General features: G+C 44.8%; 1 protein-coding gene across 1 annotated transcript in view; it reads left to right on the forward strand.

The window, feature by feature from the left end:
* CHD7 (chromodomain helicase DNA binding protein 7) overlaps positions 1-24,057 on the forward strand; it is a 168,633-nt gene that overhangs the window by 91,265 nt on the left and 53,311 nt on the right. The window contains exons 4-5 of the mRNA XM_063923776.1: positions 17,529-17,679; positions 19,726-19,863. Coding sequence (XP_063779846.1) covers positions 17,529-17,679; positions 19,726-19,863 — 289 coding nt within the window. The remainder of the gene's footprint in view (positions 1-17,528; positions 17,680-19,725; positions 19,864-24,057) is intronic.

A 24,057-nucleotide genomic window follows, 5' to 3' on the forward strand; every position in this document is an offset into this window, starting at 1 on the left:
GAAGACTTAAAGTTGCCTATGGTCCTTTACACAACTCGCTCAAAGGAAGTGGGTGGTGTGGAGGGTAGTCTTGGTAGGGTGTGTGGGGTAGGGCATGTTTAACCATTAAAATGCCTAGCTTGAAGTGCAGTGTGAAGCATACTTTCCTTTAGCTTTGTGCTGTTCATATGTAATGTGGTTGCAAAAAAATAAATGGAGGGGAATGTGTTAAAGCTATTTGTTTTTCTTATTTTGTTTGCTTGTTTTTTCCCCTTTGCACTGATTCACTAGGATACTAATAAAAAAAAAAATATATATATATATATATATGTATATAAATACTAGGGGACCACAAAACGCGGCAGTGCAGGTGTTGCCAATGTTTGAAAGCTGATTGAGGGAAGCAGATGGCTTGAGTCAATGGCATCCAGCCAGAAGAGCAGGTGCTGGTCACGTGGGCGCTGGTTACCAGGGTAATGTGATTGCTCTTGGCGTGCAGATGAAAGGAAAGGGGCCCAGCGTTCAGCTGTAGTGTTGTATAATTTGTGGCAGTTAGAGCGGAAATAAAGGCTGGAAATGGAGCCTCATGCTACGGTAGACTTCTGTCCATGTGCACTATAAACACCAGGACGCTCAGGAATAGTCCTGTCTTTGCTTTCTAGCCTTGCTTGTTTTTTGTTTTTTTTCCCCCCACTTCAATCTTTTTTTATTTTAAGTTTAACTTTTTATAAGAAAGTTTAGAAGGGTATCTCAGTATATGTGATCACATTAAAGACCTAATTGATGTGCTTTTTGAATTATTTGTTTGTAAACGGCAAGAATATCCTCCCTGCATGGTGTCTGGAATAGAAAATTGAACAGTTACAATTTCACTCTGAATGGGCAAATGATAGTGGCGCAGCATAATGCATATTGAATGAATTTGTGCGCACGCACAGACAGTGGCCGCACGCATACACACCTATGAAAATTTGCGTTCAGGCACCTGCAAACACAGCAGTCAGGCGCACATGTGCCCAGCACAGCTGTACTACTTGTTTTTGACCAGGAGGAGGCGCTAATACTGGAAGAGGACTGTCACCAAGCACTAGCGAACGGCTTGTGACTGGCTGATGCTGATAGGTGCTCTTTCAAATATTATACATTTTATACATGCTGTTCTGATGCCTATTTCCTCCATGTGTTTACGTAAGCAATATAAAGGTTTTAACATAATTTTAAGTGTATGTTGTGTATGTCGGTCATAAAATGCATGCATTTGTGGCTGATGTGGTGCTGTGTACATCTTAAGATATGCACCTCTGAGGAAATGGCTGTAAATGCATGATTGTGAATACTTCTTTTTTTTTATTTTATGTTATGCTAATTTTGTAGCAAACTGTGCATCCATCCCATTCTGTACAAACAAACCGAAACATAGGTGACCTGTAGCTCCCTAGCTGCTGCTGAACTACAGCTCCCAGCATACCACACTAGCTGTTCAACACACAAATTGTTACTGATATCCACGCTGTAAGTTTAATGAGTTGGGAGGTCAATGTTGAGCTGCTTTTAATGTCTCTATAAATTTGGAAAAAGAGAATTATGATGACACTTTTTCGTGCTTAAATCCCATCTCCGGCCAGCTGATTCAGTTGCAGTAATTCAGGATTGAAGGTGACCATTACACTACAAAGCAGTTTGTTTATTTTCTAATGAAAGGAAACCCCCAGGAAACATTGAGCAACAAACTAATACCCATTCCAGGCTTAAACCCCAGCTTTAACCCAGCTCAGACCCAGGACACTTAGCATGGGTTGAAGCTAGGATTTTCTGTACTTTCCCCCGTTTACACATGGGTGACAACCCAGGTTATCCCCATTAGAAACATAGAATTTGTTGGCAGATAGGAACCACTTTGCCCATCTAGTCTGCCCATGTGCATAATTACACACTAGGGTTAATTTTATCGGGAGCCAATTAATCTACCAATGTTTTTGGATTGTGGGAGTAAACTGGAGTACCCAGAGGAATTCACGCAAGTACGGGGAGAATATACAAACTCCACACACTTAGGTCCATTGTGGGAATGGAACCCATGACCGAAGTGCTGTGAGGCAGTAATGCTAACCATTACACCATCCGTACTGCCCATCACACTGTACTCTGTATTCTGGTTTACAGTGGGCGCTTGGAGATGATGTCTTCTCCAAGCGCTACTGTCCCCCACCAATTAATTTATTTTATGCTTGTCCTGGGTCATACCTTTCTCATATAAGCCTGGGAACTGACCTGTGTTGCAAGTCCTAGTTATAAACCAGGTCGATTGAAGGGTCACAGACCCGGGTCAGACTCTTTGCGCCTGACCTGGGTCGATGCGCAAAAAAAACAGATTGTGGCTTATGTCTGAAAGGGGTATACGTGGTATTTTATGAGCGTAATCTCCTGATTTATGTGCTGTAAAATTTACCTGTGCATCATGGCACTAATTATTTCACTAATTATTATTGGCCATTTGGGAAAGTTGTTTTTATAACCTCATTCTAGCAAAAGGAAAGGCGACAGCAAGTCAGAAGATCAGGATTCGAGCATTTGTACCAAATGGAAGAGTAAAGTCATGGTGAAGAGTTTAGGATGGTCTACAATGTAAAATGGTGCTGATAGTGGCATTGGGCCTGATTTCAAGTCACAACGCTTCTGCGGCACATGCCGCAAAGTACAGAAGATTGGTACTTTGCCCGTGCGTCAGATCTGTACAGTGCATGTGCAGTACGGGTCTGTGACATTGGTCGCACTACGGCATCAGACTGTCGGCGATCGACAGTCTGATGCCATTTGGGGTCGGCAATGGCCTCCATATTCCAAAATGGAGGCGTGTTGCTGCTGTTGGTGAAGAGGGACGGGGCAGGATCTCCGTCAGAGGATGGATATTTCCTGGTAGGACCTGTGGCGACTGGCTTGTGTGACACCATGGGTTATGCAGCCTGCTAGTGGTGTCGCAGGTAATCCGATACCAGTAATGCATGAAGTAAGTGTGACGCCTGCTGCTGCTGCATTACCATATTGGTGCTATCGCTACTGCTGCCATGTAAGCATGCAGCGATCGCTCCTCCAACCACATCTGAATCAGGCCCCTGGTTAGGACTCTCAGATGTCCAGTTTTTTACCACTGGAAATATGTAACTCTGAATATTTTATTAGAATATATTAGATTAGGGTCAGATTTGATTAGCAGTAAGTTCCATACTGTGAAGTCTCACATTTATAAGCTGCACATATTTGTTACCATTTTGTTAACCATATTGGAACAGATTACACAATTCTATTGCAAACCTCAAGACGTGGGAATTGTAGCGGTTCTGGGCGCACCGTGCTGGTCATCTATAAGAATGGGCACCCGACAGAGCAATTTAATTGTTGCTCTGTTGAGACACCTATAGCTGCGGGGGGAGACATTATCAGCATCCTGAGGTGCAAGAAGAAATGTGTACAAAGTCTGTTTGGGCGCCCTAACGGCGGTTTATGCTTTGAGTTGCTAAACCCGGTGCTTCTAGGCGCATCAATGCTAATGGGCCCCCGAACAGAGAAACCTTTGAATTGCTTTATTGGGCGCTGTTCATATATAGCGGGTGGCATGCAAAACATGTGAATCGCCACCAACGTTTCTGCATGGGAAGCACAGACTGTGTAATGGTTAGCATTACTGCCTCACAACACTGAGGTCATGGGTTCGATTCCCACCATGGCCCTAACTGTGTGGAGTTTGTATATTCTCCACATACTTGCGTGGGTTTCCTCTGGGTACTCCTATTTCCCTCCACAATCCAAAAATATGCTGGTCGGTTAGTCGGCTCCCTACAAATCAACCTTAGCGTGAATGTGTGTGCGTGTACATGTGGTAGGGAATATAGATTTTAAGCTCCACTGGGACAAGGAATTATGTGAATGGGCAAATATTCTCTGTAAAGCGCTGCGGAATATGTGTGCGCTATATAAAGAACTGTTAATACATAAAAATATTACACAATAACAGCATAAGTATGACCTACAAAAGCTAATCATAGGACAAATACACAGCACAAGTACAAATTAGATTAGTAGGATCAGTGAGATAAGTATTCTATAACATTTTAAGGTGTGTGTTATTCTTGCAGGACTGACCCCTCTAGACACCTGGATGTCCTGATTTTCTATTACTATGTGACAGTGATTGTCTTCTGTTGGATTGTACCCTAATATCAGCACTAATATAAATAATCAGAACTATTACCAAAGCTAATTTATTCGTTTTTTTTTAAATAAGTCACTGCTCTTGTCCTGTTTTCTTGTTTAACCTTCATGTATTTTTCAAACCATTTAAAGAGGTAAATAAGTTTTAAGTTTATTGAAAAAGTAAGCAAAGGGTTGCGAAATAGGTGCTAGTAAGAACAGTGATTACATACGTGTGAGGCAACGAGAGGTATTTCCCAAAGGAATAAGTGTGTATATGGGTCAAACCCAGTACGTCACTGTAATAAAAACAGACAAACCACCAGCTTGTTATAAATTAACAGATGATGAAAGAGTTGCTGATGTCATCATCTGAGTGGAACTTAATACATATGCAGACATGTCAGATAGGGTCATGCACTTAGGACCTGGCAGGCTGCAGTCTTTCTGCAGAGAACTTTGGCTGTAGTCTCCTCCTATGACCTTGTGAAGGCCACTTGTTGGATTCAGACAGTTGAACGTGGAACAAATATCAACATTGTAGTACCTGTCCACTTTCTGGTAATTGTGGTTTAGGAATGTGTATGAAAGCAAATAGCGTTGCAAAAAATAAAAAAGTACCTGTCACTTGTATCAATCCAACACCTGTCCTTTATCTTCAGATAGCCACGAGACAAATTATATCCTGTGGTTAATTTGGCTTCAGAACCTTTATAGAGTTGCTTGCGCATTACAGTTCGTAAATGTTCCCAAATGTCCATTTGTAACCAAACTAGAGGGTAAATTCAGTTTGTTTTGGGCGCGCTATAATTAATGGGAACCCGACGGAAAAATTCAATTGATCTGGGCGCCCTTTATTTATTGTGCTTGTCACGCATTCAAGCGCCCCAAACACAGACATTTTGCATTTCTTGCTACCTCAGAAGGCTTCACTTGTGCCTGATCAGAGCAACAAACAAATTGTGCCATCTAGTGGCAACCGCGTTTGAATCAGCCCCTATGGGACTACTTCAGAGTCCAACTGAAACGTATTTTCAATTTAAATAAATATCTTATCTCTGCGATCTATTTAGTCAGTCTGGGGCTGCTACTCCCTGCCTTTGTGATACTTTGCTAAGATGATCATGTATAGCAACTGGAGTAGTGACATCACTATCGGTACAGAAAATGTCAAATCGCAGTACACTTTGTAAATCTATTTCAAGCTAATGGGGGGATAGTACAGCTAATAAGTATCAAAGCGGCTTGGAGCATCAGAATAGAATGTTATCACTTAAAAATTTATGTGCAGGCTTCCCCATCCCCAGTTGTGCATTCTTTAGTTGTGAAAAAGGAGGGTTCCTTGCTGTGTTAAGGACTTTCTTTCATGTATTCGAATAAGTGGGCGTGTTTCACTTTTGCGACCAAACAGATGTCGTCACCATTGGCAGCGTCACAGTCGTCATCAACTTTACACTTACACAATTCAGATCCCTTCAGGAGGGTATGGGTCGTTGGATAGACACAACTTAGGTCGACCATGGAAGGTCGACATGCATTAGGTCAACATGGTCATCAGGTCGACATGTACTAAGTCGACAGGTCAAAAAGTCAACATGGACTTTTTGGTTGATTTTGGAGTCGTTTTCTTCGTAAAGTGACGGGGAGCCCCAATTAGTGCACCGTGTCCCCTCACCTGGCTCGCTTCACTCGCCATGCTTCGGGCAAGGTTACCGTTCCAATCATAGTCCATGTGGATCATTGAGTATGAAAAAAAAAATGTGAAAAACTCATGTCGACCTTTTGACCTGTCGACCTAAGCTGTGTTGACCTAACGACCGTATCCCCTTCAGGATACTGCATTTGAGACTTTTTGGTGGTCGTGTTTGTCTGGACTTGAGACTACACGCCCCTTACTTCACCTTTGGGGTGACTGCATGTGATTACATATTCAGTGAAGCCCCCAGTTGCAGAAATTGCAAAATTATACATATGTACGTTTAAAAAATCAGAAGTTGAGGCAGAAAAAAGTCTCGCACGTAAGGTGCATACACACTAGACGACGTCGCTCTCTGAACGACGTCGTCTAGTGGTTCCCCTCCCGGGCCAGGCAGTTGGCAGCCGCCCATACACACTGAGCGATATGACCATTCATATCACTCAGTGATGTCACGCAGCGGCCGGTCCATGCAGGCAGCTCCAGATTGAGCATGTATGCACCGCCGACACCGAGGGTCGATAACGGCTCATGATGCTCCGCATCAGTTGTCGTTGCCGGCATGCACACTTGCCGAGGAAAGTGAACAACGTTGCTCAGGAAGGGTGAAAATGAGTGACGTCGTTCACTTTATCGGCAAGTGTGTATACACCCTAAGGGTTGACTCTGAATAAGGCCCCATGGCTACATGCCAAGTATTTCACACACTCATTGTTTCAGCATTTTACATTTTTGCATGCTATATTTGTAATGCATTTCGTTTCCATCTATAAGAATCCGCTGCAGTTTTTCATCTAAAGGTGCATACACACCAGAACTAGATCGCTAAGAGATCGTCTGCAACGAGACCCGGCATTGGCAGGTGCATGCACACTTGCTGATGTTGGGAGCGATGGTGGCATTCTGCAGCACGGTCCTCACAAGTGATGCCGCCCATCGATGCAAGTCCGACGAACGATGACGCGCGGGAGTGCGACGTCAGCGACATTGTTAGTATCATACTGGATGATATTGTGAATTATGTGCCCATATCGGGCACATCATGCTGATATCGTTCTGGTGCATACGCACCTTAAGGCGCATTTGCGTCTACTCGTGTTTCAGTTACTTTTCTTCTGTTTTGATAAAATAAATATGGTATATTAGAAGAATACTTGGATAAATATACTGAAAAATGATTCCCTCCTAGTCTTGTAGAAGTTTCTGCAGGTTGACTGTTATCTGAGATTTGTTATTCCACGGCCACTAGGGGCACTGTGTCATTTACCTTCCATTTCCATTCTATGCATGTATACTGTGAAATATTTCCTTACAACCTATATTGTGTTATTACTGTCAAATCACAATCATCTGAAAATACTGCAATTTATTTTTTACATCAATAGTCTTTATTTTGCAATACCAGGCTGTGATACATAGACTACATTGTTGTAAAACAAAGCACATCTTTATGGTATCCGGTCTTTAGGGTGACAGCACTAAGGTCGACACATTAGGTCGACAACTATTGGTCGACATGGTCAATATGTCGACATGAGTGTTTTCCTCCCACTTTTTCTTTCTTTCATTTTTTAAACTTTTTCATACTTTTACGATCCATGTGGACTACGATTGGGAATAGTAACCTTGCCCGAAGCATGGTGAGGGGATACAGAACATTAATTGGGGTTCCCGGTCATTTTACAAAGAAAACACCCAAAATATATAAAAAAAAACTCACGTCAACCTTTTCCCTTATCGACCTTGTCCAAGTCGATCTAATGGCCGTGTCGACCTAGTCACTGTCGACCAATAGTGGTCAACCTGACGACTGTCCCCCTAGATACTGTCTACCCTATGAGCCACACCTCATCTTCATAGAACTAGAAGAGAATAATCTTTTGTTTTAGCAATTTTAAGATGGCTGAGGTGTGTTGTAGAAAATATGCGCTGAGCTGGATGCATTGTATGACGTAAGAATTTTTTTTTCTTTTTTTTTTTCGCACTGGGTTCTAACAGAACAGTCTTTTCATTTTGTCTGTAGTGGAGCACAGAGAGTGTAATCAGATAAGGATGAAAGGGGGCTTTATTCAAAATACAAGCAAGAAGTTGTATGCATATCTGGCTTGCCTTTGCCTCTGCTGCCTGCAGTAGAACACTTGGCAGGAAGAGACTAATGTTCTGAAGGCAGGTTCTTTTTGTACATTTAAACAGGATACATTGGGGGATATTTATGAAATCTTCCATTGGGAACTATAAAGAGTTAGAATCTGGTTGTTATGCGGAGCACCACCTCTTCTACAGTTACCCGTGGAACCTGTTTCATAAATGCTCCCTGCTGAACTTATTACTCATTTTGGCATTAGGCAGAAGTGAACTATTCAGCTACACGGTGTAACAGCAGACCTTTTTTTGGCCTAAACCAGGCATGTTAAACTCAAAATCCCGACCGGGTCTGAATAATCAAGGTCTAGGTCTTGTGTGAGCCGAAAGAAAGTCTTGCATGCTATTTTCAAAGGTTTATTAGTAAAACTAACAATAAAGTGATGTCCAGTATCTGGAAATAAACAACTTTTAATATTGTAAGCTGGGAGCTGTGTTATTCTCCCTTATGTATCACTCTGCGCTCCCCTCTCCAGTCCAGCCACATACCTCCTGGTAACCCCTCTTGCTCCTTGTGTCCCCTCCAGCCACAAGCCCTCTGTGCCTCCTGTGCCAGCTCCCTCCAATTTACCTTCTTAGAGAGACCTTTTTCTACAAGATTCCAGAAGAATCCTCCGGCAATTAGGGCAGCTGTGTACACAGGGCAGTCGGGCACACACACATACAAGGCATTACGGCTTCAGTGCTAAGTGGTGCTGAGCAGACGGGATGCCGTGGGGGAACAGAGCTTTGCAAAGACAGCCGGGCATGCGCAGCAGCTTCCCCCATGGACATTTCCCCATCTCTATCACTATCTTGTGCATACGCAGAACGGTGATTGCTGCCTCATCGGAGCTAAGCTTAACGCCGATTGGGCTACGCTATGCTCCGATTATGGCAGATGTGCCAACAGCAACTCATCTGGTGGTGGTGGGCCGCATTCTATTGTTTTTTTAAAAAAAAAGTAAACTTGGGCCGCAAGAGTTTGCATTGTGTTGTGGGTCGCAAGGTTGAGATGTCTGGCCTAAACCAAGTGTTCTGATCTGCATGTACTGTATGCCTTTTGTCCTCTCAAGTAATACATCTCACCCCTAAGACATCTCCCAATCTGCTCCCCACTTATGGAACTCCCTTTACTGCCTGCCCAGGCTCTACCCAAACCTTCACTCTTTCCAAGTGTCTTCACTCTAGCCTGTCCTACTCCTGACACTATTCCCTCTACCATCCCAGTCCTGCCCCACAAGCTCCTATTGCCTCGGCATTGTCCTCACCCTCTAGATTGTTTTTTTTTTTTTTAAATATGCATTGTATGATTTGTAAATTAATTTCCGGCGCTGCTGTGTTTTATTGCATCTTACAAATTAATATTATGATGAATTATCCAGTTCAATAGGAACAAGCTTGCTGCGCTTTGGTGGCACTAGCACACTTTTTTGGTAAAGTAAAGGTGCCCAAACACTTATGCGATATGGCACTTTTTTACACTATTTCCACCCATCTGGCCGATAAATTGTGTGAAAAATGTCATCATGTGTTTTACCTCCAATTTGGATCTGGAGATCTGGAGCTGCCAGCTGAGTTGGTGGGGTATCGCATGCAAGGTTCTCATGCGATACCTCACATTACTAGTGGATGGACACCTTAAGGGGGAGGAAGGTATGATTTTGTCTTCAGAGCTCTCTTGTCATACTGGTCTTTTAAAATGTGCTCTAGAGCAGTGATGGGGATGCCGCCCTCCAGGGCCCTATTTCCGACCCCCGTCTTGTTCTTTGTTCTATGTTATTACAGAAAATTGAAGATTCAATATGTTAATTTAACTTCTGAGACTTATACTCCTTTCAGACGTAAGCAAAAACCCGGGATATTGCTAGGGCACGGCATGTCAGCCAGGGTCCTGCTTATGTCTGAATGGGTCTGACCCGGGTTTACAACCTAGGTCAGTGCCCCGGCGTGTGTGTGTGTGTGAAAGGTAAGATACGGCTCACGCCTAAATGGAGTTATTTGGTGGGGACAGTAGCGGAGGGACAAGACATTTCCATGTGTCTGCTGCTAAACTCAAGACCCAGGTCACTGAAAGACCCGAGTCCAGTGTGAAGGGTGATGACCCAGGAATGGGTGTAGTATGGTATGGTATGCCGTGGCCGGGCTCCCGGCGACCAGAATACCGGCGCCGGGAGCCCGACCGCCGCAATACAGACAGCGTGGCGAGCGCAAATGAGCCCCTTGCGGGCACAGTCACGCTATTTATTCTTCCTCCAGGGGGGTCGTCATTCCCGCCGAGATCCCGACATTCGGCAACCTGAAAACCACCCCCCAGGAATAACCCAGGTCCATCACCCTGGTGTGAAAGGAGGGAATTATTGAAACCGTGTTCTGTGTGCAGGGTCCGAACCGGGTTAAAGTTGAGGTTTCGATCTGAATGTGGTATTAAAGTAATGTGCGCCCTATTTGAAGGTTATAGGGCAGCCCCCGAAGTGCATCAGGCTGCCTATCTCTGCTCTAGAAGGGGGAAATTAATCACAAGACTGTGAAGCAGGTTTTCCTTCTGCTGTTAACAATCTGCAGTTAGTTATCTCTTGCCTGTTATGATTGTGATAGCGTGCTTTTATGAGTGGTTATATAATGCTTGTCGCCATATAACTGCAATGGGTTATACTTCAGTAGTGTTCAATAAGCATTACTTACATCTGTTTTTTTTATTTGAAAGATTATTATCATTTTTTTGGGGGGGCAAAAAAATAATGTGCTTTGTAATGACCTGATTGTGGCAGTAAAATGGATAGCACTTATCATTCTTAACTTCCAGCCTTGAGATCAGTTGCTAGACATTATGCTGTGAAGGTTGCTTTTTACACATAAGAGGGGTTGTCTTTTATTTATTTGTAGACAAAACAAAGGTTATTTGTAATTCCAATTCATTACATGCTCATCTCTCCTTTTTGTATTTTATAGAGGAAAGATCAGTGTATAAGGTTGTTGCGCATGCATGATCCCACCGTAAATAAGATATAGCCGTGTGTGTAATAGATAGATATATATATATATATATATATATATATATATATATAGAGAGAGAGAGAGACACACACAGATGTGTGTAAAATGTGTGTGTGTGTGTGTATGTATGTATGTATGTATGTATGTATGTGTATATATATATATATATATATATATATATATATATATATATTTACAAACAATTAGTTTGTATTTATTAGAGTTGTGACTTAGTACTTAAAACGGGATATGATTATGGTCATTACAACAGATGGACTTACAGTACTATTTTGTCTTTGGTCTGTCCCCATCCATGCCATTTTAGGGGACATGCCTCTAGGGATTGTGACTTTTGCCTTGCTGTGTTCGGACTCTTAAGCCAGGTACATACTGCCAGATTTTTATGTTTTTCTTGGTCGGCACGACAATTGGACTTTTTTTCGGGAATTTGTAGGCAGCAATATCTGAGCTATACACTTAAAGATTTTTCTCTGACGTCCTAGTGGATGCTGGGAACTCCGTAAGGACCATGGGGAATAGCGGCTCCGCAGGAGACTGGGCACAAAAAGTAAAAGCTTTAGACTAGCTGGTGTGCACTGGCTCCTCCCCCTATGACCCTCCTCCAAGCCTCAGTTAGATTTTTGTGCCCGAACGAGAAGGGTGCAAGCTAGGTGGCTCTCCTGAGCTGCTTAGAAGTAAAAGTTTTAAATAGGTTTTTTATTTTCAGTGAGTCCTGCTGGCAACAGGCTCACTGCATCGTGGGACTAAGGGGAGAAGAGGCGAACTCACCTGACTGCAGAGTGGATTGGGCTTCTTGGCTACTGGACATTAGCTCCAGAGGGACGATCACAGGTTCAGCCTGGATGGGTCCCGGAGCCGCGCCGCCGGCCCCCTTACAGAGCCAGAAGAGCGAAGAGGTCCGGAGAAAGCGGCGGCAGAAGACGTTTCTGTCTTCAAATAAGGTAGCGCACAGCACTGCAGCTGTGCGCCATTGCTCTCAGCACACTTCACACTCCGGTCACTGAGGGTGCAGGGCGCTGGGGGGGAGCGCCCTGAGACGCAATAAAAACGATATGTAAACCTTATATGGCTAAAAAAAATGCATCACATATAGCTCCTGGGCTATATGGATGCATTTATCCCCTGCCAGTTTCCTGAAAAAAGCGGGAGAAAAGGCCGCCGTGAAGGGGGCGGAGCCTTTCTCCTCAGCACACAAGCGCCATTTTCTTTCACAGCTCCGCTGGAAGGACGGCTCCCTGACTCTCCCCTGCAGTCCTGCACTACAGAAACAGGGTAAAACAGAGAGGGGGGCACTATTGGCAGCTAATATATAAATACAGCAGCTATAACAGGGAGTAACACTTATATAAGGTTATCCCTGTATATATATATAGCGCTCTGGTGTGTGCTGGCAAACTCTCCCTCTGTCTCCCCAAAGGGCTAGTGGGGTCCTGTCCTCTATCAGAGCATTCCCTGTGTGTGTGTGCTGGGTGTCGGTACGATTGTGTCGACATGTATGAGGAGGAAAATGATGTGGAAGCAGAGCAATTGCCTGTGTTAGTGATGTCACCCCCTAGGGAGTCGATACCTGACTGGATGGTGGTAATTAAAGAATTACGTGACAATGTCAGCACTTTGCAAAAAACTGTTGACGACATGAGACAGCCGACAAATCAATTAGTGCCTGCTCAGGCGTCTCAGACACAGTCAGGGGCGCTAAAACGCCCGTTACCTCAGATGGTCGACACAGACCCTGACACGGATACTGAATCCAGTGTCGACGGTGACGAGACAAACGTAATGTCCAGTAGGGCCACACGTTACATGATCACGGCAATGAAGGAGGCATTGAACATTTCTGACACTACAAGTACCACAAAAAAGGGTATTATGTGGGGTGTGAAAAAACTACCAGTGGTTTTTCCTGAGTCAGATGAATTAAATGAGGTGTGTGATAAAGCGTGGGTTTCCCCCGATAAAAAACTGCTGATTTCTAATAAATTATTGGCACTATACCCTTTCCCGCCAGAGGTTAGGGCACGTTGGGAAACACCCCCTAGGGTAGATGAGGCGCTCACACGCTTATCAAAACAAGTGGCGTTACCGTCTCCTGATACGGCCGCTCTCAAGGAACCAGCTGATAGAAGGCTGAAAAATATCCTAAAAGGTATATACACACATACCGGTGTTATACTGCGACCAGCGATCGCCTCAGCCTGGATGTGCAGCGCTGGAGTGGCTTGGTCGGATTCCCTGACTGAAAATATTGATACCCTGGATAGGGACAGTATATTATTAACTATAGAGCATTTGAAGGATGCATTACTATATATGCGAGATGCACAGAGGGATATTTGCACCCTGGCATCTAGAGTAAGTGCGATGTCCATTTCTGCCAGAAGAACGTTATGGACGCGACAGTGGTCAGGTGATGCGGATTCCAAACGACATATGGAAGTATTGCCGTATAAAGGGGAGGAGTTATTTGGGGTCGGTCTATCGGACCTGGTGGCCACAGCAACGGCTGGAAAATCCACCTTTTTACCCCAGGTCACCTCTCAGCAGAAAAAGACACCGTCTTTTCAAACCCAGTCCTTTCGTCCCTAGAAGGGCAAGAGGGAAAAAGGCCGCTCGTTCCTGCCCCGGGGCAGAGGAAGGGGAAAAAGACTGCACCATGCAGCCTCTTCCCAGGAGCAGAAGCCCTCCCCCGCTTCTGCCAAGTCCTCAGCATGACGCTGGGGCTCTGCAAGCAGACTCGGGCACGGTGGGGGGCCGTCTCAAGAATTTCAGCGCGCAGTGGGCTCACTTGCAAGTGGACCCCTGGATCCTGCAGGTAGTATCACAGGGGTACAAATTGGAATTTGAGACGTCTCCCCCTCGCCGGTTCCTGAAGTCTGCTCTACCAACGTCTCCCTCCGACAGGGAGGCAGTATTGGAAGCTATTCACAAGCTGTATTCCCAGCAGGTGATAATCAAGGTACCCCTCCTACAACAGGGAAAGGGGTATTATTCCACGCTGTTTGTGGTACCGAAGCCGGACGGCTCGGTGAGACCAATTTTAAATCTAAAATCTTTGAACACTTACATAAAAAGGTTCAAATTCAAGATGGAGTCACTCAGAGCAGTGATAGCGAACCTGGAAGAAGGGGACTATATGGTATCTCTAGACATCAAGGATGCTTATCTCCATGTCCCAATCTACCCTTCTCACCAAGGGTACCTCAGGTTTGTGATACAAAACTGTCATTATCAGTTTCAGACGCTGCCGTTTGGATTGTCCACGGCACCACGGGTCTTTACCAAGGTAATGGCCGAAATGATGATTCTTCTTCGAAGAAAAGGCGTATTAATTATCCCTTACTTGGACGATCTCCTGATAAGGGCAAGGTCCAGGGAACAGTTAGAGGTCGGAGTAGCACTATCTCAGGTAGTGCTACGTCAGCACGGGTGGATTCTAAATATCCCAAAATCACAGCTGATTCCAACAACACGTCTACTGTTCCTAGGGATGATTCTGGACACAGTCCAGAAAAAGGTCTTTCTCCCGGAGGAGAAGGCCAGGGAGTTATCCGAGCTAGTCAGGAACCTCCTAAAACCAGGACAAGTGTCAGTGCATCAGTGCACGAGAGTCCTGGGAAAAATGGTGGCTTCTTACGAAGCGATTCCATTCGGAAGATTCCATGCAAGAACTTTTCAGTGGGATCTGCTGGACAAATGGTCCGGATCGCATCTTCAGATGCATCAGCGGATAACCCTATCTCCAAGGACAAGGGTATCTCTCCTGTGGTGGTTACAGAAGGCTCATCTTCTAGAGGGCCGCAGATTCGGCATTCAGGATTGGATGCTGGTAACCACGGATGCCAGCCTGAGAGGCTGGGGAGCAGTCACACAGGGAAGAAATTTCCAGGGCTTGTGGTCAAGCATGGAAACGTCTCTTCACATAAATATCCTAGAGCTAAGGGCCATTTACAATGCCCTAAGTCAAGCAAGGCCTCTGCTTCAGGGTCAACCGGTATTGATCCAGTCGGACAACATCACGGCTGTCGCCCACGTAAACAGACAGGGCGGCGCAAGAAGCAGGAGGGCAATGGCAGAAGCTGCAAGGATTCTCCGCTGGGCGGAAAATCATGTGATAGCACTGTCAGCAGTGTTCATTCCGGGAGTGGACAACTGGGAAGCAGACTTCCTCAGCAGACACGACCTCCACCCGGGGGAGTGGGGACTTCATCCAGAAGTCTTCCAAGTGATTGTAAACCGTTGGGAAAAACCAAAGGTGGACATGATGGCGTCCCGTCTCAACAAGAAACTGGACAGATATTGCGCCAGGTCAAGGGACCCTCAGGCAATAGCGGTGGACGCTCTGGTAACTCCGTGGGTGTTCCAGTCGGTATATGTGTTCCCTCCTCTTCCTCTCATACCAAAAGTACTGAGAATCATAAGAAGGAGAGGAGTAAGAACGATACTCGTGGCTCCGGATTGGCCAAGAAGAACTTGGTACCCGGAGCTGCAAGAGATGCTCACGGAGGACCCGTGGCCTCTACCTCTAAGGAAGGACCTGCTCCAGCAGGGACCTTGTCTGTTCCAAGACTTACCGCGGCTGCGTTTGACGTCATGGCGGTTGAACGCCGGATCCTGAAGGAAAAAGGCATTCCAGATGAAGTCATCCCTACCCTGATCAAGGCCAGGAAGGATGTAACTGCAAAACATTATCATCGCATTTGGCGAAAATATGTTGCGTGGTGTGAGGCCAAGAAGGCCCCTACGGAGGAATTTCAACTGGGTCCTTTCCTACATTTCCTGCAAGCAGGATTGTCTATGGGCCTAAAATTAGGATCCATTAAGGTTCAAATTTCGGCCCTGTCTATCTTCTTCCAGAAAGAACTGGCTTCAGTTCCTGAAGTTCAGACGTGTGTCAAAGGGGTACTGCATATACAGCCTCCTTTTGTGCCTCCAGTGGCACCTTGGGATCTCAATGTAGTTTTAGGGTTCCTAAAATCACATTGGTTTGAACCACTTGCCACAGTGGATTTGAAATATCTCACATGGAAAGTGGTAATGCTGTTGGCCCTGGCTTCAGCCAGGCGCGTATCAGAATTGGCGGCTTTATCCTATAAAAGCCCTTACCTGATATTTCATTCAGATAAGGCGGAATTGAGGACTCGTCCTCAATTTCTCCCTAAGGTGGTTTCAGCGTTTCACATGAATCAACCTATTGTGGTACCTGTGGCTACTAGGGACTTGGAGGACTCCAAGTTGCTGGACGTAGTCAGGGCCCTGAAAATATATGTTTCCAGGACGGCTGGAGTCAGAAAATCTGACTCGCTGTTTATCCTGTATGCACCCAACAAGCTGGGTGCTCCTGCTTCTAAGCAGACGATTGCTCGTTGGATTTGTAGTATAATTCAACTTGCACATTCTGTGGCAGGCCTGCCACAGCCAAAATCTGTAAAAGCCCATTCCACAAGGAAGGTGGGCTCATCTTGGGCGGCTGCCCGAGGGGTCTCGGCTTTACAACTTTGCCGAGCAGCTACTTGGTCAGGGGCAAACACGTTTGCTAAATTCTACAAATTTGATACCCTGGCTGAGGAGGACCTGGAGTTCTCTCATTCGGTGCTGCAGAGTCATCCGCACTCTCCCGCCCGTTTGGGAGCTTTGGTATAATCCCCATGGTCCTTACGGAGTTCCCAGCATCCACTAGGACGTCAGAGAAAATAAGAATTTACTTACCGATAATTCTATTTCTCATAGTCCGTAGTGGATGCTGGGCGCCCATCCCAAGTGCGGATTGTCTGCAATACTTGTATATAGTTATTGTTACAAACAAATCGGGTTGTTTATTGTTGGAAGCCATCTTTTCAGAGGCTCCTACGGTTATCATACTGTTAACTGGGTTCAGATCACGAGTTGTACGGTGTGATTGGTGTGGCTGGTATGAGTCTTACCCGGGATTCAAGATCCTTCCTTATTATGTACGCTCGTCCGGGCACAGTATCTTAACTGAGGCTTGGAGGAGGGTCATAGGGGGAGGAGCCAGTGCACACCAGCTAGTCTAAAGCTTTTACTTTTTGTGCCCAGTCTCCTGCGGAGCCGCTATTCCCCATGGTCCTTACGGAGTTCCCAGCATCCACTACGGACTATGAGAAATAGAATTATCGGTAAGTAAATTCTTATTTTATTTTTTTAATGTTACCAATTTTATGACCCTCCACCTACAAGGAGGATGACATTGTGACAGGAAAATTTGGGCAGATTGAGAATGTACACACGCTGGTCGATATCTGGAGATTTGTGGTCGAGATTTTTGGTTTGGGACGACAGATCCCAATCATTGCCGAAGCGATCGTTTTCACACACTATACAGAGACTTTGGTCATTCTCCCGATTATTGCTAATTTGGGCCAGTTATTGTATAGTGTGTACTTAGCTTAAGTTTGAACATCTAAATTACTTAATGAAGTAATCACCTCCCCTGATCATTGTGAACTTTGCATAAAATGTATACAAATATACTGATTTGTTATTTAAAAGAATATATTTATATTTGCAGTAATAAGTCTGATGCTGAGGGCAGTGCACAGAAGAAAAAAGTTGTCAAAGTAAAGCCTGAAGGAGCCGAAGGAGTTGAAGGTGCTGAAAATGTTGCATTAGACAAAACCCCTCCCCCTTCACCAGAAGAAGAGGATGACTCAGGCATACAGGTAACCCATTACTGTTATCCTTTGTTATTAGTTGGGGAGGAAAATGCATAACAATTGGAATCACACAGGTTCAGTAGTTGGTGTGTGTACATCTATTGCTAGACTTAGGGGTCTATTCATGAAGCAGTGAAGAGAGTGGAGAAGTGAACCTATGGCAACCAATCGGCTGCTCCATACAATTGTATAGTATGCAAATTATAAATGTTACTTCAATGCTGATTGGTTGGTTCTCTCCACTGGCTCACTTCTCTACACTTTTCACTGCTTCATCAATAGACATCCTACTTATTTACCGCAAGCCAATTGATCCTCTGGGGCTATTCAATTAGCCCTGAAGTCGCCCTGCCCCTGACACAGTTCCCCTGACCCCTGCCTCCTCCGTCCCCTCACCAAAAAAATCCCTAATAATTACCCTGCTTTCGCGATTGTGGCAGCGAAAATACACAGGTCCATGAACTTATGGATCCTATGGGAACGATTCACTTTTACCCTGTGGCTACCATTAAGAGGCGCAAAACAAAGTAATTGGTTGCTCTATTTAGACGCCCAGTAGCCGCAGGGATGACATTTCTCCCCACAGCTTCCTGAGGTGCATAGATCAGGGGGATTGCGGGCACTTTAGTACTATATAGTGAAATAACTTTAGGCCTAGTAACTTTTAGACCTAGTATAGTCCATTATCACCTTTGTGGTGATGGACTATATCGAGTGTCTAGATCGACCTGAACAAGATCGACATGTGAAAAGGTTACGCGTGAAATGGTCAACATGTGAAAAGGTTGACACGTGAATTGGTCGACCAACGTTTTTCTTGTTTATTTGGGGTAAAAATTTACCTTCAAGCACATGGAGCCCCAATTAGTGTATGGCGTCCTCTTGCCATGCTTCAGGTTACCGTTCCCTGTTGTAGTCCACATGGATGGCAAAGTATGAAAGTTATAGAAATGAAAAATAAATGTGATAAACTCATAAATGTCGACCATTTTCATGTCGAATGCATATCGCCCAATAGTGGTCGACCTAAACACTGGATGGCTTCTTCAGTACGCTATAACTCGATATAGTCTATCACCACATATATTGTCAACCTTGTCCTTCTGCTCGACCTCATCTGCTGGCTGACAATCGAGGTGGAAAGAGACCCTCTGACCATACTGCCCAGCCCGCAACCTCTGCAACTAATGCAGCAATTGCACCTGAGGGAGCCGGGATAGCAGGAGGATCCTCCCCAACCACTGGTGGGTACCGGGACCAGTGGTGCACAGTGCTGGCTTCTGTGCACTACCGTCTGTACTGAGAAAAAGAGACAGGTGATGCACAAAACGCTAGAATGACAGATGGAGGAGAGAATGCAGATCAGCACCAATTCTCTTCCTACCCTGCTCCACTGCTGGGGGTGTTACACCCGCGACCACCGTGGGGGAAGGGATGGAGTGCACGAATGGATGAGGAGTGATATCCCTGGAAACTGATGTGCAGCAGCAGAGATGATCCAGCATCAGTACTCCTGATCTTCTGCTGCTTGTGATCCAGGTGTTCGGTCTGGGGAAAGTTCCCCCTACACTAGAACGGTTAGATGGGGCAAATCAAACAGGATTGATTTTCCAAATGTTTCCAGCCGTTTTTTGGGAGCAAACTTCTGATTAACATTTGCTCCCACACTGCCAGATTATACTAGTTGGCTGGTTGGAATTATATTGTTCTGATGTATGGCCAGTTTAAGACAGAATTCTGGAGCCTTTATCTAATCAAGGTGTATGCTTTTTATCTGTTATTAGTCAATATTGGACCATAATGTCTTGCGGACCGTCTGTCTATCTTTCTCTCCATCTATGTTTGTTAATATTAGTAGCACATCTCTAATTTGAAGCTACCTGTGGTAGTCTTTGAGGTGGCAAAGAGTGCTATAGAAAGGTGTTCTGAAACGTCTGTACCAGTTGTGTATGTATATGCACAGTTGCTGTTGGGCTGCGGCACTTGTTCAGACTTTTTAGATGGTGAAATGTAAAGAGACACCACAAACATCTTGCCTATTGGTATTCACAGAAAAGGCGCTCCAGTAGACAGGTGAAGAGGAAGCGCTACACGGAAGACCTGGAGTTTAAGATTTCTGACGAGGAGATTGATGATGCTGATCCGACAGGAAGAGATTCTCCCTCAAACACTTCACAGTCTGAACAGCAGGTTAGTGGTTTTTGTTGGGCTTTGTGGAAATAAAATCCTACTATGTGTGTTGTAAGCAAGGGCTGTAGCAGTGTGCCTAATCCATTTGTTAATATGGCTGCGCACATTTCCAGTGCAGTGACTCAGGCGGCCAGATCGCTGTCTGTAGTCTATGTACCTGAATAGTCACGTGTTGTAAAATTTTGGATGTGTGCCCCGAAGTGGTTCTGATAGGTGTACTTTTATAGCGGTTGATCAGTGACTGGATTCTTTGCCAGATTGCATCATTTTCTGACTACATCTGCTCTTCTAATGTCCTTTAGTCAGAAGTAGGGCAGGATTGCATGTCTTCGGGTTGCCATGTTTGCATGATTTGTAGCTAAAGGGGGCTAAAGTGGACCAGTTGGCAGCACAAATTGCTGCATTTCGGAATGATAGACTGAATAAAAGAAATATTTTTTTTTTTGTGTGACTTTGATTTTTAAAATATTGGGATTCTTTAATTTTATATCTTAATAGGGGAAAATAGTGTATTTCTATGTGTGTGTGTGACTGCTGGTATTTTCTATATCCACAATGACTGCTCCCAAGCAAGGCATGGTTCCAGTATAGACATCGATCTATACAGTATAGGGATTCTTTAATGTATAGTTACATTTTAATCCTGCAAAGAAGAGGGGGGGGGAGAGGAGAGGAGAGTGTTTGCTTCCCAGCCTGAGGAGTCTGAACAATGCAGATCAGTTGGGCATTAGCCACTCCTGCAGGGTGGTATATAATGTCCTGTCATGCACAGAATAGCCACACATGTATGATGTGGTTGTATGCATCATCAATAGAACCTCTATTATGCTAGTTTTGTAGTGGTATTGGTGAGGTTATGTACCTTAGCAAAGACTTAGAGAAATCTCTGAAAAGAAAGCATTTTTTACTTAACCATCACAACGTATTACTGTCCATCCATTCCTGCTGCAACAGTGCTCTCGGAGATTGAGTCAGCAGAAAATTGCCTTAATAGAAAGCACTAGTGTATTTTACAACATGTGCTGCTGCAGTTCTCATCTCGAGCATACTAACCAGGAAAGTGCTGCCTTAATGTGCAATTCATTACTGTTAAGCTCTTTAGAGTTATATTTTCTATTATTTATCCACAGAGATGCATTTATCCTTTTTTTTTTTTTTTTTAAACGATTGCTTCTATTTTCCTCGCTAGTCTCCAGAAAAGTCAGATAGTTGTCGCTGTTTTGAGAACATTTTCTGTTGAAATGGTGGTGTAAGGGTGTTACTATCAAGGTTTGCTAAACTGGGGGTTTTAAACGCCTGTCCTCCAATATCACCCAACAGGTCATGTTTCCAGGATTCAGTGGAAATAGGTGGGATGTTTATGGACACTGCAAAATAAATTAAATCACGTGCATATTAAAAAGAAGAAAAAAAAATATCCTGAAAACATAACCTGTTGGGAATGCTTTAGAACACCTGGACTAAATAAACATTTACCTGTACAAATGGATGACCTGAGAGTTCTACAATTTGAGAAGATATTTTTACTTGATCTTGTAAGAATCAGCGTGAAACCGATATAAGCTGTATATTTGGGTAATGCTTATCCCTCATATATGCTGTCTATTTTCATTTGCAGTGTGCTTAGCAGTTAATTGAATACTTGAGAAAAAAGATCCTGTATCCACTATGTGCTTGTAGAACCGCCATTATGTTAAATGTTTTACCCTGTAAAATTGTGAGGTAGTTGGTGAATAAATTGCACTGTGAATTTGTGAATTGCGTTTTTGCTTTCATTCTCAAGCAAAAAATCACACGCTCTCATGCAGCTCATCATGGGATACAATGTATCTGGTTGTGAGTTGTTACAGAAGTAGGTGACCGTTTGTCAACAAGGACCTGACCATATGTAAATATACAGACGTGGACCAATTTGTTGGTACCCTTCCACGAAAAAAGAACCCATAATTTTTCTCTGAAATAAAGTGGCAAAAGTGATTTTGTATCCATCATTGTTTATTCCATGGGACCTCGGCAGCTGTCAGCAGGTAGTTTGGGCCACTCTTCCTGAGCAAAATGCTCCAGCTGTCTCAGGTTTGATGGGTGCCTTCTCCAGACTGCATGTTTCAGCTCTTTCCATAAATGTTTGATAGGAATCCGATCAGGGCTCATAGGCCACTTCAGAAGAGTCTGGTGCTTGTTCTTATCTATTTTGTGGTACTTTCAGTTATCTGTTGTGGGTCATTACCCTGTTGAAAGACCCATGACTTGCGACTGATACCAAGCTTTCTCTCTAGAATGTCTTGATAGTCTTGAGATTTTATTATGTCTTGCAGAGATTGAAGGCACCCCGTACCAGACGCAGCAAAGTTGCACCTAAACATGACGGCCTCCTCCATTCCTCACATTCGATATGGTGTTCTTTTCTTTCAAAGCTTCTTTTTCTTTTGTGAACATAGAGCTGATGTGACTTGTCACAAAGCACCAGTTAAGGACATTCTCCTAGAAGCATTGTGGCTTGTATGTTGTGCTTTTTAGAAAATTCCAGTCAGGCTTTTTCAAAAGTGGAGTCCCCATGGGTCATCCTCCGTGGAACTGATGCTCAAATAGGGTTGGATGGTGCAATCAGATGTACCTTACCTTGGAGTTCAGCTTGTCTCTCTCTTGTAGGTTTTCCTCGGCTCTATTACTTCAATTCTCACTATTCGTCTGTTCTGTGGTCGATTTTTTTCTTTTCTTCTCTTATGTCCTAGAGGATGCTGGGGACTCCGTAAGGACCATGGGGTATAGACGGGCTCCGCAGGAGACATGGTCACTATAAAGAACTTTAGAATGGGTGTGCACTGGCTCCTCCCTCTATGCCCCTCCTCCAGACCTCAGTTAGATCCTGTGCCCAGAGGAGATTGGGTGCATTACAGGGGAGCTTTCCAGAGTTTCTCTGATCAAAAAAATTTTTTGTTTTTTTATTTTCAGGGAGCTCTGCTGGCAACAGACTCCCTGCATCGTGGGACTGAGGAGAGAGAAGCAGACCTACTTAAATGCTAGGCTCTGCTTCTTAGGCTACTGGACACCATTAGCTCCAGAGGGAGTCGGAACGCAGGTCTCACCCTCGCTGTTCGTCCCAGAGCCGCGCCGCCATCCTCCTCACAGAGCCGGAAGATAGAAACCGGGTGAGTATAAGAAGAAAAGAAGACTTCAAGGGGGCAGAAGACTTCAGATCTTCACTGCCATTGCTCCCACACACTACACACACTAGCGGGCACTGATGGGTGCAGGGCCCAGGGGGGGGGGGGCGCCCTGGGCAGCAATAAAAACCTCTGATTCTGGCATTATAAGGTTAGACACTGCGGCGGCAGTAATTCTATAAATCCCCCGCCAGTTTTGTGATATTTTGAGCGGGACCGAAGCCCGCCGCTGGAGGGGGCAGAGCTTGGTCCCTCAGCACTAACCAGTGCCATTTTCTCCACAGAGATCTGCAGAGAAGCTGGCTCCCCGGTCTCTCCCCTGCTGAACACGGTGACACAGGACTGAAAAGAGGAGGGGGGGCACTTGTAAGGCGCAGTGAGTGTATTAACACAGTGATTAATATAAAAGCACTATTATCTGGGAGTTGATTTTCCAGTGTCAGTTGGCGCTGGGTGTGTGCTGGCATACTCTCTCTCTGTCTCTCCAAAGGGCCTTATTGGGGAACTGTCTTCTTATAACTATATCCCTGTGTGTGTGGGGGTGTCGGTACGAGTGTGTCGGCATGTCTGATGCGGAAGGCTCAGCTAAGGAGGAGGTGGAGCAGATGATTGTGGTGTCTCCGTCGGCAACGCCGACTCATGATTGGATGGACATGTGGAATGTTTTAAATGCAAATGTGACCTTATCACATAAGAGATTGGACAAAGCAGAGTCCAGGGAAAAAGCAGGGAGTCAATCCATGGCTTCGACTGGGTCACCGGGCCCTTCTGGGTCTCAAAAATGTCCCCTATCCCAAATAGCAGACACTGATACCGACACGGATTCTGACTCCAGTGTCGACTACGATGATGCGAGGTTACACCCTAGGGTGGCCAAAAGTATTTATTATATGATTATGGCAATAAAAGATGTTTTGCATATCACAGATGACCCCTCGGTCCCTGACACGAGGGTGCGCATGTATAAGGAAAAGAAACCTGAGGTAACCTTTCCCCCATCCCATGAGCTTAACGAGTTATTTGAAAAAGC

Source organism: Pseudophryne corroboree, chromosome 5, assembly GCF_028390025.1.
Source record: "Pseudophryne corroboree isolate aPseCor3 chromosome 5, aPseCor3.hap2, whole genome shotgun sequence".
Lineage (NCBI taxonomy): Eukaryota > Metazoa > Chordata > Amphibia > Anura > Myobatrachidae > Pseudophryne > Pseudophryne corroboree.